We start from the raw sequence: 15,862 nt of genomic DNA on the forward strand, positions 1-15,862 counted from the left end.
ATAACTTATTAACTTTTTGAAAAGTAATAAGTTACACTTTTGTAACTTAATGAAAAGTTATAAGGAGGTAAAAGACAAAATGGCAAAACAGGTCCTTTATGTTTTCATGGTTTTTCAATAGTCGTCATTTCGAAAACTTAATGACATAAATCATATTCTGAGTTTACAAAATGTTTCACGTTACGTCCTTTTCCACTAACCCAGTTAAATTTTTTCGTTAACTCTGATCACATGACCTGCACATGAGGGTAAATGCGTAGTTTCATGGTCCAGCTCAGGGTAGTTTTGTAAATTAATGTGTTTATTTAATAATTAAAAATTTAGAATTAAATAAATAAATATATTTAAAAAAATAACTCTCTTTTCTCACTTCATCTCTCTCTCTCCCCAACTCTCTCACTCTCTCTCTCTCCTCCCCCATGTCTCACGCCACCACCACCACCCTTGTCTCCGGCCACCATAAGTTTAATCCATTTTAGGGTGTTTAAACTTGTTTTTTTGAAATGATACTGCTGGGTGAGAGAGTTCATGTATGCTGCTTATAGGGTCGTATGAAGATTTCGGCTCTTTCAGTTTTGTTATTAATGCCCATTTGGTTGTTTTATTCAGTTTTCGCTTTATGTGGACTGAAAATATCATATATTGAACATATATAATGTAAAAGAATTCTATTAACTAGAGGTTATTGTTTAAACTTATGGTTAGACAGGATTAAATGGATTAAATGGAAAACACCCTAAAAACGTCCATCTTTAATCCATTTAATCCTATCTAACCATAAGTTTAAACAATAACCTCTAGTTAATAGAATTCTTTTACATTATATATGTTCAATATATGATATTTTCAGTCCACATAAAGCGAAAACTGAATAAAACAACCAAATGGGCATTAATAACAAAACTAAAAGAGCCGAAATCTTCATACGACCCTATAAGCAGCATACATGAACTCTCTCACCCAGCAGTATCATTTCAAAAAAACAAGTTTAAGCAGGTAACTGGAGCCTTGCATTGTTCTTCCAGCTGCATTCATAAAAAAGTCAACGTTCAGTCAACACCATATGAAATATCATCAATAGTCACATCAAGTGGGTATTACACTGTTACAACAGCTAGAGGTAGAAAAATGGACGAGTCACTTTTTGTACGAGTCAAGGTAAAGGGTTAAAGTTCTAACATGTGTGTGAACATAACATGAAATCTGCCGGTATAGGTTTAGTCTAAACAGGTTTGGGTCAAACGTATTCGTGTATTTTGTTTGGCAAAATTTAAAATTTCAACAAAAATTAATATGATTGCTATAAGAAATAAAAGACGTATGTAAATCCAAAGTATTAATATGAAAAAGAAAAAAAAAAAAAACCTTTTTAGAGTTAACGGTTACAGGGTCATGTTTGTGTCAACCCGCGTATAGCCCGTATGCACAGGTCGTGTACTCAAGTTCATGCGCCTGACATAATTTTAGGTTCGTGTTGGGTTCAACCCACAAACACAACCAGTTTGGCAGCCCTAATGAATGGTAAAATCTTATCATATAAAGATTTAAGATATGGTATGAATTAAAAATAGACTTTTGTGACTTCCAACCCATTCAACACGTTTGACTTGTTTCCCTCTAGTAAGTTTCTTTGTATTTGTCCCCATTTGAGATCCATCACAACCCAAATCAACCATTTTATGAGTAAACAGGTCAAAATTGCCACATCAAAGTTAACAAAACAAGTATCATTTACCTTTCAAAGTAGTAATAGAAGAAATCAGCATATAGCAATGTCTGAATTACCCCTGCTATCCAAGCTACAGCACCAAAAAAATAATATTAAGGGGGTATTTAAGGCTAATTTTGAGTAATTTAAATAGAGAATGAAGAACATACCAATCCAATGGACATAATGTGGTTCAGTCATGTAACGGTAGATCCAGTTCAAAATGTATAAAGCTCGGTATGCTCTGTCGAATGCCAATAAAAATCAGTTTATATCCAACATTAAATCTTACAAATAAAGAATGTACTATGTACCGGTATCTGAACCTATAATGCAAGATGTATAGAATTTCCAAATAGTTAATGGACTAAAAAATAGTTATCTATATTAATACAAATATATATAGAACCTTCAATTCAAAAAATTCGATTATAACTATAATAATACAACTTTTGTAACCACACACATATATAAATTTTGAAGAGACACTTGTCTCCAAATTTATACATATATGTGTGTGTGTGTGATTGCAAAAGTTGTACTATTACGGTACTAATCTTAATTTTTTGTGATCTTTTGCATTAAATATACACTTTATGTGACCTTCATTCTCTTTATCACATTCATTTCAAATAACTATAACTTTTTTGCCCATTAACCAGAATCGGCCCATAGATACCGAAGTGGTATTATGGGTCAAAATCCCCTCCGGTAACTACAGCAAACAGATTTAGAAAGTATTACAGAAGTGTATTACCCAAGAAGAAAAACGTATTGACCAGTCAAGTTATCAATATTTCTTGTTCTTTGCAGCAAGACCAGCTGTGGAAGTATCGCGACTGCTTCCAGATATATAGAAAATGTCCACAATATCTGCATAAAACACATTATAATATTATAAAAAATAAAAATCAATTGACTCGGCATAACTAAGGGTCCCGATTAGGGGTGCAAGTGAGCCTAGCTCGAGCTCCAAACAATAGAGCCCTAAATGAGCCGAGCCAGAGCTCGGCTACACCCCTAGTCAATAGTCGGCGCCAATGGACAGAACACGGTTTATACAGTGGCTTGTTTAGGTTATGTGGAAGCTAAGTAGCACGGGAACGGGTACGGGACTAGGAAACGGGGACGTTACGGGTACGGGAAACGGCAAAAATCAAAAATTCAAGATACGGGTACGACAAGGGTACGGCAAGAAAAAATATAAAAAAATCCAAATATATTAATTAAAGTCCAAAATAGATATCAAAATATATAAATTCCAAATATATTTTATGTAAAATATGGATGAAACAAAAAGATAACAAGATAAAGAAAGAAAGTACAAGCTAGTTAATGTGATAGTTAATTTAGAAAAACAAAAAAAAAATATGTTCTCGGGTTAAGACTTAAGATCACCCAGTAAAACAAACAAGTTACTTTGTTATTTAAATCATTTATTATATGTACTACTATTATAAAGAAAAAGGAAGTTATTGGAAAATCCTGACAAAACAGGCACACAAACAGATGTATAAAATATTATTCTTTTAATCGTATCACCCTCAAAATTGCTTTCACTTACTTTTACTCATCGAAAGTTTTTTTCCAGCCATGTTTCTTCTTCTCCACCCTTGGTTTAGATGTATTATACATAATATCTAAATATAAAACCCTATTTTCTTTAGGAAACGTCCCAGAAACGTATACGGCCCGTCCCCAATTTGCGGAGTCGTCCGGGAAACGTTTCGCCGGCGTTTCGACAGCGTTTCCGTCCCCAGACCGTCCCCGGGACGGGGACTTGTATCTTTCCGGCGTTTCCGTGCATCAGTGTGGAAGATAATAAGTAAAGTACGAATAGCAAGATATTTATACCTCTCTGAAAGTAAACTTCTCGTGAATTAACAACGCCAAAAGCAAACAAGGCAGCACCAGGAAATAATGGCGAAAGGTGTCTTGATCTTTATCATAGGATCTACGAACGACCCTATGACGTCTAATGTACCATACAATAGAAAACGAGCTAGCTAAAAAGATTAATTTCATGACAGTGTTGTATACTGAGATGAAATCAGTAAATATATCCAAGTAGCGAGTAGCAAACACCAGTGCATAGAGCTCTTGAGTTTTCAACGATACTCCTGCATGTAACACAAGTAATAAAATATCACACACCAGTTGCATGAACTTATGACTCAATAATCTTTAGTGTTATAAATAGTAAAGTATTCAGCCTACAAGTTTATAAATGTTACAAAGACATTGAACGACAAACCAAATTACCAATGTGCCATTTGTTTTTAGGGCATAAGAAGCTGAACCTAGTACTTTTATATAGCTTCTACTGGGGGTGCAAACGAGCTGAACCAAGCTTGAGCTCGGCTCATTTTAACTTACGAGAGCTCAAGCTAAAGTTCGGCTCATTTTAACTTACGGGAGCTCATGCTCAGGTTCAGCCCATTTTAACTTACGAGAGCTCGAGCTTGAGCTACGCTCATTTTTAACTTATGAGAGCTCAAGCTCGAGCTCGAGTTCGGCTCATTTTAACTTACGGAAGATCAAGCTCAAGTTCGGCTCACTTTAACTTACAAGAGCTCGAACTCGGCTCACTTTTAACTTACGGGAGCTCAAGTTCAAGCTCGGCTCGTTTACTGTTTATTAATTATCATTTATATATTTTTAACTGTTTTATATAATTTTTTTAACTATAATACTTATATATAACATTGTATATACTATTAAGTTATTTTTATCCTAATCTTATATACAATATAAAACTTATACATATATCATAGAGTTGTTTATCAAACAAGCTAATTTTAAGGACCGAGCTCGTTTAAGCTCATCTCAATTGGAGCTTTTAGCGAGCCGATCTCGAGCTACCTAAGTCAGCTCGGCTAGTTTGCAGTTTGCACCCCTAGTTTTCTACACACCACAACATTGAACAAATCCACTTCAACTCTACACAAATCAGTCAGTAATTTCATCAATCAATATAATAACCTACACAATCACATGCACTAACAAATTAACTACTCGTGAACTCATAACAGCGTCCAATTTGATGCAAAAGACGAATATAATGACTCAACTACTTAAAACCCTAATTTAACAAACTGGATGATATTATTAATAATTAATTAATAATAACTGATGAAACGAGTAATTAGGGTACCAGCGCATGATTTGATGGTGTGAATTTTGAGGAGTAGGACTAGAACACTGGCCAAATGCGTCATGTCACCGGCTAATCTGAATATATTCATCTTGTTCTTCTCAGTGAGATCAAATGCACTGAGGAAATGAGATCAATTGGTTAAATACTCCAACAGATTGATGCAAAGAGACAGTAATTGGGTCGGGTCGGGTTTTGGTTTGGTGAGTAACGTAAAAGAAAGAAAAGAAGAGAATAAATAGTGGATTGGGGGGGCTTGGTTGAGCAGCGACTTTCGTTGAGTGTGACGGGTGTATAGACTATATGTCCAAGTTTTCACATGGAATGAATTTACGATAATGCCCTTACACCGTAAGTACATACCGGTTTGACCGATAATATTATATGGAATCAATTGATGAGTTATTAAGAAGACATAAGCGTGAGATATAGAGAGATAACATAGATAGATGATATTGGTTCAAGTTTAACTTTAGTGGGAGGATTGATGCAAGTTTAACTTTATAAATTTTCTCTTTCGTATATTGGTTTTTCGATTTTTGTTTGTTGTATTTTTCTTTTATTTTAGGCTCGTGGCTGCTTGTAAGTTGCTTCTTGTTTTTTTAAATGAAATTGGCCTTTATATTTTTTTTTGATAATGCTTAAATGGACATGTGAATTTATAAGGTTGTTGGATTTAAGGTGAGGTTCTACTAGAAAGTTAAGGTGTCATGTATATGTATCTTAGGATAAAATGTAAAATGTAATCCATTTCTTTCAGAAATCAGATAGGGCACCCAGCCTACTACTTTCTAGAAGGCCCAAACGATGAGAGTGAAGCTAGATTTTGCATGAAGAACCATAATACACCATGCATACATCATACATCATGCAATGCACATATCATCACTAGTCATGTTTTATGAATGTTCATCAAGAAGCTCCATAAGCTCCATGTTTATATTATGTGTGTACTCTATTTTGGTGTTCAGTTTTTAAAGGAATCATTTTATCAAAGTTGAATTATCGGGATGTCTTTAATAACTTGGGTGATTTTTATTGACGTCTATATGAACTAAATGTGATACAATTAGTTTTTCAAACCAGATACAACTAATAGTTTTTTATCCGACCCGTTCTAACCTGACCTATTTTTGCTCCCACTAATGGAAAATCATAAATCCGTCACTGGAGGGAGGTGAAGATACTTGTCAGGTTAAGAAAATACATATGACAAATCCAACGGGAACAATGCAAACCATTACACTGAAAGGGAGGAGGGTGGAAATAGACCGAAACTAACATGAGATGAGCAGGTTATGAAATGTTTTGTTAGACAAGCTAGTCTCTTGTTCCATGAATAAACCCGAGAAAGTTATGATCCCTTTGTTGAACTAGTTCCATTCTCTATATTCATGTCTCTCATATAAATGTGTGGATTTATTTCCTTATCATTTAGATTGTATGATTTAAGTTTATATTGTAAATCTCTTAGCTTGAAGATGTTCAAACTAAAGTTGCATGGTAGCATGTTGGTAAACTTTGTTATTCACTGTTTGGAGACTTTAAAGGGCTGTTTGGTTCATTCGGATCTGAATGAGTCTCTGTCCCATTCAGCAACAACAAGTCTGAATGATTCAGACCTATTTTTAACCATTCAGATGTTTTTCTGTTTGGAACCAAACAGTCTGAAGTCTGAATGAATCAGATGTTTACATCTCAATGGTTCCATTCAGATATAAACAAACAGCCCCTAAATAGAAGTAAAACGATTTATTTCAAACATAAATGTCATTATGAAGCATGACTTATTTAAAGTTTATTGTTTAGCGCTTAGATTTTTGAAAAAAATGGTTCTTTACCACTAATTAGTTTAAATATTCATATGCATGTGTATAGTGTTTTGCACTTTGCTTAAAAAAATTATGTCATAACCATCACAAATAAGGTATTAAATGGGCATTAAATGGGGATATTGCCGTTTGTAACGGCAATATTTTGCTTTTGGTTGTGGGACTGCGGTATAACACCCGGAAATGGAACTCGAGAAAGGAAATGTGGGTGGTGGTGGTGGTGTTGCCATGGCACCCGTAGTACCTAATCAATGATTCCCGCTAACACCCCCACCACCCTTATACAATTATGTAACCACATCATCATTTTGCGTGTTCTTCGTACGTGTATAGTTGTGCTTTTTACTAACCATAACCATATGCCATCGTTAGTTTCTTGGCATCATTATTAAGATTGCCAATAGATGATATGTTTTCTTGGTATATGAATATTGAATTAAAAAATTACTTTTTCATGGATCCCTATTTATTAAAAGTCAAATTATGTATAAAGTTAAAAGTTTTATATCATTAATCTAATAAGTATGGTTACATCAATATCAACAAATAGCAATATACTTTTACAAAACATCAATAGAATCATACTCAATGAACTTGCAAGAATGATGAAACCCATCAACATCATAATAACAAATTAATAGGTACCTTAAAAAACATGCGTCGAAAATGCAATTGCATAAATTACAGCAAAATTGTCCTAAATCTTTAACTTGTAGAACAAATTATGCTACAAAAACATCCACGGAGTTAAGACTAAGAAAATTATGCTTGAAAATTGATATCTATAAATAGAGAATTCAAACGAAGCTCTATTAGCATTTGACGGGGTGGCTAATGTAGGTACCATGCCAAATGGATTTAGCCCACCACCACTTGCAAATAGCGGTGTGGAGGTGGATGGTGGTGGGGATGTGATATTTGAAGCCGGATTGACAAATGTCGTGGTTGCACCCCCTCCTGTTATGGTCGCACCTCCTCCGGGAATAATAATGCCTCCCGCCGTGCTATCAAACACAAGAACATTATAAAAATAAAAATAGTGTTATTCATTTGTATATATATAATTATATATATCAAATATATGACTTTATAAACAACAATGCAAGTAGTCAAATTAAACCAAATTATGCTTAAGATCTTATCACATGTAAAAATACGTTTTTAAATAAAAGAATCAAATAGTTTTACAAAATAAAGTAGTCCTATACACCATCTACAATATATATAAACGAAAACATAAAAATCCTATGTGTCGTGATGTGGTCGCTCTCCTCTTTTTTGGAGTCACCAGATTTGCTTGATTTTTAAATGGAGGCTTCTCATGCATTTGACCCGAATTCATGGATATGGGTCTTACCAAACCCAAATATTCCTTAAAAGGGTTATAACATCTCATTAAGTTAAAAATTATTTTTACCAAATTATTGATGTAAAAATCCTACAAAATAGGATATACTAAAAATTAATATATTATTTATTTTAAAAAATATATATATATTATTTAAATTAAAAAACCAGTTTTATAGTAAAAAAAATAAACGGGTCTTAGGTCTCATCAAACCATAAGTATATTATTAACTTTCATAAATATTATTTATAATTAAAATACCAAATTTATAGTAAAAAAATAAACGGGTCTTAGGTCTCATCAAAACCATATTGCTCTTAAACCGGGTTATAATATCTCATTTATTTGTGAAACAATTTATTATCAAAGCATAAGTATATTATTAACTTTCATACAATAAAAAAAATATAAATTCAAAAAATAAATAAATATTAGAACAAACAATATAAAACAACCCCCGTAATATGGGGGATAAAAACTAATAAATAATATATAAGATAATTTAATCATCATTATGTGCTTTCACTGTTTTCTTTAGTTAAGTATTGTGGGTGATTCAAATTCAATGGGTGTTAAAAAATAAACTTGCTTAACCATAAAGATAAAGGAACATTCCACAAAACATAATTTGACCAGTCAAAGATAATGCGGGCCTACCTTAAAAGAAACTGTGGGCCCTTGCGCCCAACACTATCATTTATCGCCACCTGAATCCTCACCTTATTTCAATTCTTTAATTATTTTATTTTCTTTTTTCACGGAAAGTAAAAGAAAAGAAAATGAAGCAATCATCGAGCATAGCTTTAGCTTTAATAAATAGCTTTACATAACTATCTCTTTATTTCTTTTTCTAACTCTAATTATATCTAAACCATGGGTCAGATACAGTTTAATAGCCTTAATGTACGATAGGTACGTGAGACGCTTAAAGACAAAACACAAGGGTAAAATACTAAAACGCTCAGCCGAAAATCTAAAACGCTCGAAAACGGTTTTTCGTGAAAAAAGTAAAAAATTGTTCGATTAACGCTCCAAAACTGTTTTTTCGGTGAACAAATGATTAATTTACGTTAAGGTATTATTGTATTAGATCTTTTACATATAAAACATAATATATAAGTACTTTATTGTGTTGAATCCATATTAGTTATGTAAAATGTTTTGTACATGTATTGTATTTTTTTTTGAACGGTGACTTTCATAGTGGTTGAATATTCAGCCACAGCTCTCGGAGAGAGCCCCAACCGCCCCACTCGGCCAAGACTATGTTGTCTTAACCGGGCCCACGCTTGGTATCCGAGTTTGGCTAGGCGTTTCACGAGAAAATTTCGAGCCCCCTGCCACTTGACAGGAGTTGTCCGCCCACAAGAGCAAGCTCTCTAGGAATGGACACTCTAATAGAAAACTCATGTCGCCATCAAGATTCGAACTTGAGAGGTCAACCGGCATCGAGCTCTTACCCATCATTTGACTGGCCATTTGAGCGGCCCAAGTGATTTGTACATGTATTATATTAATATACTTAGTGAGAGACATCATGATGCTTTAAATTAACTTATAAGTCAAGTGAACTTTTGAACCCATTATGAGATGGATAGACAATGCTTATTATTAACAGTTAAACACATAACTCATAAATTTGAAATAACCACAATAATCTTAAGAAAAATATCAAAATAGTCTAACTTATATAATCAATCAATTATAATTCTAAATAGTGGAAAAATATACATATATTTATTATATTTGAAATCATCGGATAACAAAGGCTACATACCTAGGAGAAGCTGGATAATTGCAGGATCCATAACCTTTAAACACGTAAAACATTAAACGTCAGTTGACTGTAAAGAAAGAATGTTTGATTTTCTTCAAGAACGTGATAAAGAAATAAAAGGGTGTTAAACTAGAAAATCATGTCAAAACAATGAACCAAAAACTAAAAAAACTCGCAAGTTGACATGAACACGACCCATTTAACCCACTTTTTCCATATTATTATTTTTGCACACCAAAACTTTAAAAACAATTTACAAATACATACTTATATAAAACATTTACATTTTACTTGTAAAATCTTATGTCAATTTCTCTTTTAAGTTTCAAACTTTAACATAAAAAACCCGACCAATTTTATTTGTGGCATAAAACACATACATTGAAATAAATACAATAAATATAAGTTAAACGGCCACATGTTACCCATGCATCGGCTGACATGAACATGACACATTTAGCTAATTAAACATGTTTATTGTTTCGACATAAAACTCAATCCAACTCATTCATACTATCTAAATTCTAATGCATGTCAAAAATTCACACCTAATAATGAATCCATGTAACAATAATAAAACCACAAAAAGTAAACTAACTTGGATCAGTTTTGGCAATGGTGGCAGTGCCAGCAAAATAACATGATCCCGGAGCCATGGATCGACGCATATAATAGCTGTTAAAGGCGTACGAGGCGTGTGCTTGAATCGTGTTTGGAAGAAAACACAGGCCGTCGGGTTGTATAGGCACACAATCGGCTCCTGCACCACATGCATAATCAAGTGCAGCCTGTAATGCCTCCCTTGAGGCTTCACTTCTGACTACACACCATGTTGCAGCCGTGATACGGCTGTAGAGAACCACTAGCACCACCGCGGTTGCTGCACGGTACAGTATGATCTTCATTTGAAGAAAGTGAGTGTGAGGTAAAGCAAGACAACTACACACACTAACGTGTGTTGGTAAAGCTAAAGATGGATGGGAGTGACTTTTGTGAGGGAATATATGTTTGTGTGATGTGTTGAAAAGTTTACATATAATTAGCATAAATATTTAATTATTAATAGCTTAGATTTTTTGTATCAATAAAATTGGTATTATGTCTTGATAAATATTTAAAATGAGAGTGCCTACTAAGCACACGTATTAGAGTTTGAGTAAATTTGAGGGAAAACATAACTGTTTCAAGGCTTGGATTGAGAGAGGTGGTGTATGTTCAATTTCGTTAACTTCCTATTACAGTGGGTCGTCGCTTGCTTTTTTTGTCTTCTTCTCCTCTTCTTCTTCTTCTTCTTCTTCTTTGTTTGCTGGCTATTTGACTCTTGTAAGTGGTTAAAAAAAAAAAAAACTATTCCAAGTATATATTGATTATTTACTCTCCTTACCAAAATCTAAAAATTTAATGAAGCTAAACTTTAGAACGTACGAAGGGCTATGGCTTGAGCTTATTTTCTATATATATATAGTCGACCATTAAGCACATGTTAAATGGAGTTCAATCTAATACAAATATATGACAAGCAAAACAATAAAATTTCATAAAAGTTTTATCAAATTAGATCAAATTATAATTGAAATTTTTAATATTCATACTTTAAGATTACTAATTGCAATTATCTACGTTATGTATTTTTTTTTTCTGTCAAGTTAGGTTAGACTAAATTACAAAGTCAGTGATCTATATATTTTAGATTGCATGGGTGAATCTGAATTTTTAGCAATTACAAGATCAAATGTTACCATTGTCATGATCATCAGTGTATGTTACAAGAGTGCATTGTTGAAAACGTGTAATGTTCCTACTACAACATGAAAAACGCTATTATGTCAAGTAAGTAAGCGGGCGTAGCTTTACTAACCACTTTCAATAAAGTATATATGTAATGTTTTTTCACATCTCTATTGTAATTGGATCCATTTATTTAATATATGAAATTGAATGCTAAAAAAAGATTTTGTAGAAAAAAATATTAAAATAATATTTAAATTATACAAACAAACACAATTATATAAAAAAAAGGTTGTGATATGTCAAGTTTTCGCTAGCTCAAGTGACTACTTGGAAAGTGCTTTGAGTGAAAAACGTCCCCACTAAAATGTAGATCCAATATCGGAAGGGAGAGCTACAACCCCACAACGAAGCGTCTGGACGGTGAACAGGTGTGGAAGATGATGATCAAGTGCTATAATCTATAGATGTTAGCCCATTAACACATAACCTAAATGTAAACATCTTAAACCTTTGATGTTGTATTAGAAATACTTTATTCTATATAACAATAATAACAAGTCCCCCTTCATAATATGTTGTAATTAGTTTAAATATGATGAAAAACAGTACAAAAATATCACAAAATGTTGACAGAGTTTAAAGTGTAAATAATGAAGTTAGAATGTTCAATGTTCCAAAGTATGACACTTTAGGGACCAATTGTTCTAAAAGGACTTGTATACATTTTGGATATGTTTGCATTTTTAAAGTCGGTCCATGAAAAGAAACAAAAGCAAATAAATTCAAGTGTTATTTTCTTTTCATCTCTGCTAGATGCTTAAGATACCACAAATTTCGTTGGTAAGCTTCTTGCAACTCTACTATATAGTTATGTTATATGCACGGTTTAAACTTTTAAGTTAAGTTGATTTATGAACTTATAAATTAATTTATGGAAAATGATAGTGTTTAGACATGTACATTGTACAAGCTGAGAAACATCATATATGATGTTAAGAAATAGGTGATAAAGTTCCATATTAATTAAGTAGTGCATGTCGGTGTGAGTTTAAATTGATTCAAAGATGTTCAATCCACTTTAAACTTTATCATGCTCAATCCACTTTTAAACCTTCAGCTAGAGAAAAACGTATGTCTCAAGTTGAACTAACCAATTGCATGACAGCATGAGGTTGCTTACTTGCATTGGTTATGAAATTAGTAAGACTGGTCTATATGTGAATGTGTGATTTCATTTTTGAGTTGTTTATGAAAAAACACATCAAATTGGTTTTGAGTTGATTTTTAGAAAGTCAACTTGTAACACCAATGATTTTCAAAAACCTTATATAATAAAAAAGGAAAAAAAAACTAATAAATTGAGCTGGTACAAACGATTCGTAAATCGAATTGAGGAAAATTATAAGGGCGCGTTTGTTTCATAGAATGAAATGAAATTTAAATTGGAATTTACATAGGATTTGGAATTTGAAAAAATTAGATTTGAAATATGAACATTCCAGTAGGAACTGGAATTGGAAGGAATTGGAATCCAATTCCATTCTTGATGTGTTTGTTTGATATATGAATTGTAATCTATCACCACAAATGAACTGGAATCTTTTTTTTAACGAGGATAACGGCGGAAACATTATAGTTTTTTTAAATTTTTTGTTTTTTATTTATATTTTACGGTATGATTTTTTTATTATTCTTTTGATTATTTTTTTGGGTTTTCTATTAAGATAAAAACCTCTCAAAAAATATTCAAAAATAATGATAAAAAATTCATAACTCTCTATAAATCAAAAACAAAAAACGTAAAAAACTAAAATGTTTTATTCGTTGTCATTGTTAAAAAAAAAGAAAAGAAAAACCTTGATAAAAGATTTCAATGAATTTACTCGAATTCCTCCTTATTTTAGAAGGATTTGGAATTCCTTTATTTAAAGGAATTTGAAGGAATTGAATTCTAATTTCAATTCTTTGAACCGAACATATCAAAATGGAATTAAGATTCCAATTCCAACGAAACGAACACGCTATATTATGAGATTTTAATTCAAATTCTTTTAAATTCCCACAAATTCTGTAAACGTATACTCCCTTATGGGTTTACTTTTGCAATAAAATAGCATCAATATAAAAAGATAAAAGAAAGTTAATATACATGGGCTATTTGCCTATTTTGGTGTTCGAGTGGGCCAAGCCAATCTCACATGGGCTGGCCGGTGGACACAAATTCGTTAATATATGGATCATCATCATGGATAAAGTTTCGGTCGGTCGGTTTCAAAATTTCAAACCGTAGCTTACGGTTTGGTTTACGGTTTATACCGAAAACAAACCGTATAAAACCGGACCGTACTGTATAAGTTAATTATATTTAATTTATTAATATATCTAAGATTATATATGAATATATTTGTTAAACTAGAACTAGTAATGTATATAATATTTATTAACTGCATACTTGCAATGAATTAGAAAATGTGCTAAGCCAAACCGTTAACTTTTTGATGTATTTTGTTAACTTTTTGATGTATTTTGGCATATTGAAGTTTGACCACATTATTTTGATGCATGTTTCGAACAACTTGTGTTTAAACTTAAGCCGTGAACAAATTGTGTTTAAACATGTTTGATATTTGCAAATTATTGACAACTTTACTATAAATATATCATACCTTTGTTGAACAATTTGTATAAAAATCCGAAAAGCCCAAACCATGAAACCAAACCGTTAGTAAAGGTTTGGTTCAGTTTAAAAGTTCTACGGTTTGGTTATGGTTTGCGAAAACTAAAAACCGTTACTAACGGTTTGTTTTCGCGGTTTGACTCAAAAACCGCGAAAACCAGACTGTGAACACCCCTAATTCATGGATGCATATAGTTTCATCAAATTTAATATAGTCATGAAGTATATATGGTCATATCGTTATGTGATATTTTATTTTTCGAAACATATAAACAGTATTACAGTGCTGAATGTAACATCCTAAAATTTTAATGTTGAATAAAGAAAGTTATGTTTAGTGATTTCACGTTATTGATTAATTAATATCGTGTAAGGAGCGGATCATGGACTTAGATTAATTGAGATGGGTTAAATGAGAATGGGCCTTAGGTCCATGGGCTTTAGGGGATATAAATATCCCCTAAACCCTAAACCATCACTCATTCCATCTTATTCTCTAACACACTCCAAAACACACACACACCACATCACCGCCATACGGCCGGCGGCCGAGAGAGGAACGAACAAGAGCCGAGAGAGAGAGAACGATTAGTTGTGATTAAACAAGTTAAACGAGATCCAAACGAGCACAAAAAAGGTATGTTCTTGATCTTTAAAGTTTAAAGATCCAAGCTTTATAGTATACACGGGGTATATAAACGACCGAAAACGGTTGGGGAACGTAGTGGATGATGTTGAACCATAACAAGAGTGTTAAAATCGCCAAAATGCTTGATGAAAACCAAACCCGCGGCTGAACTGGGCAACTTCGCCTGCGACTGGGCAACTTCGCCTTCAAAGCTTAACTTCGCTTACGGCCAAGTTCGCCTAACTGGTAACTTCGCCTAAAGCTAAGTTCGCCTAAGGATTAACTTCGCCTAAAGCTAAGTTCGCCTAAGGATTAACTTCGCCTAAAGCTAAGTTCGCCTAAGGTTTAACTTCGCCTAAAGTCAAGTTCGATTAGAAAATAAATTAAAAACCTAATGAAAAATGTATTAAGACAGTTAATGTTAATAAAATTTTTCCAAGCTGACCTGGCAGCTCGACCCCAGCCAGGGGCTCTGCCCCTTGGACCCTGCTAGGGGCTGCCGCCCCTAGACCCCGCTGCCAGGGGCGTTGCCCCAGGACCCCAGTTCGTTGTGGGTCATATAAAGATAGAAATGCAATATGAGAAGTGATAGTTAATTGATACGTATACTTGTTATACAGTCAGCCGTGCACAACTGAAGAAAGGGATTACGATTAACGGTGAACGTAACCGTGTTCAGGTGAGTTTCTAGCCCCATTCCTTGTTATGTTTTCGGGGCTGTGTGCATACTCGATATGTTTGTTAATACGCTTATCCTAAGAGATAAGTGTATGCCTTATGTGAATGATGTGATATGTATGAATGATTGCTTGATGGTACGTGAACGATCTTCGGATATTGCACGTATTGTCAGGTTGTAACGCTATGTATAAGGTAAGTATGATATGTATGCTTATGTGTATGAACGTAATAAAGTTAATAAAAGAAGGAAATGATGGTTGTATGGTTACGAAAAGGGTACCGAGCCCTAATAATACTCGAGGTATGATGTATGGTTGTATGGTAAC

The 15,862-nt window shown here is 33.2% G+C and overlaps 2 protein-coding genes across 2 annotated transcripts; both read right to left on the reverse strand.

The window, feature by feature from the left end:
- Positions 1-742: 742 nt before the first annotated feature.
- On the reverse strand, positions 743-5,113 carry LOC143574981 (ER lumen protein-retaining receptor-like). The gene is made up of 6 exons (XM_077059465.1): positions 4,863-5,113; positions 3,563-3,828; positions 2,466-2,581; positions 1,879-1,952; positions 1,736-1,799; positions 743-1,025 (listed from the first exon to the last, which is right to left on the reverse strand). Exons 1-6 carry the CDS (start codon positions 4,951-4,953, stop codon positions 989-991), a joined length of 648 nt encoding a protein of 215 aa, XP_076915580.1. The 5' UTR covers positions 4,954-5,113; the 3' UTR covers positions 743-988.
- Positions 5,114-7,330: 2,217 nt separating this feature from the next.
- LOC143574982 (uncharacterized) lies at positions 7,331-10,804 on the reverse strand. The gene is made up of 3 exons (XM_077059466.1): positions 10,418-10,804; positions 9,820-9,853; positions 7,331-7,698 (listed from the first exon to the last, which is right to left on the reverse strand). Exons 1-3 carry the CDS (start codon positions 10,722-10,724, stop codon positions 7,422-7,424), a joined length of 618 nt encoding a protein of 205 aa, XP_076915581.1. The 5' UTR covers positions 10,725-10,804; the 3' UTR covers positions 7,331-7,421.
- Between the last annotated feature and the right edge of the window lie 5,058 nt (positions 10,805-15,862).

The sequence above is a fragment of the Bidens hawaiensis genome, unplaced genomic scaffold (assembly GCF_021521415.1).
Source record: "Bidens hawaiensis isolate Kalapana, Puna unplaced genomic scaffold, B.hawaiensis_p1.1 tig00027229_1, whole genome shotgun sequence".
Classification (NCBI taxonomy): domain Eukaryota; kingdom Viridiplantae; phylum Streptophyta; class Magnoliopsida; order Asterales; family Asteraceae; genus Bidens; species Bidens hawaiensis.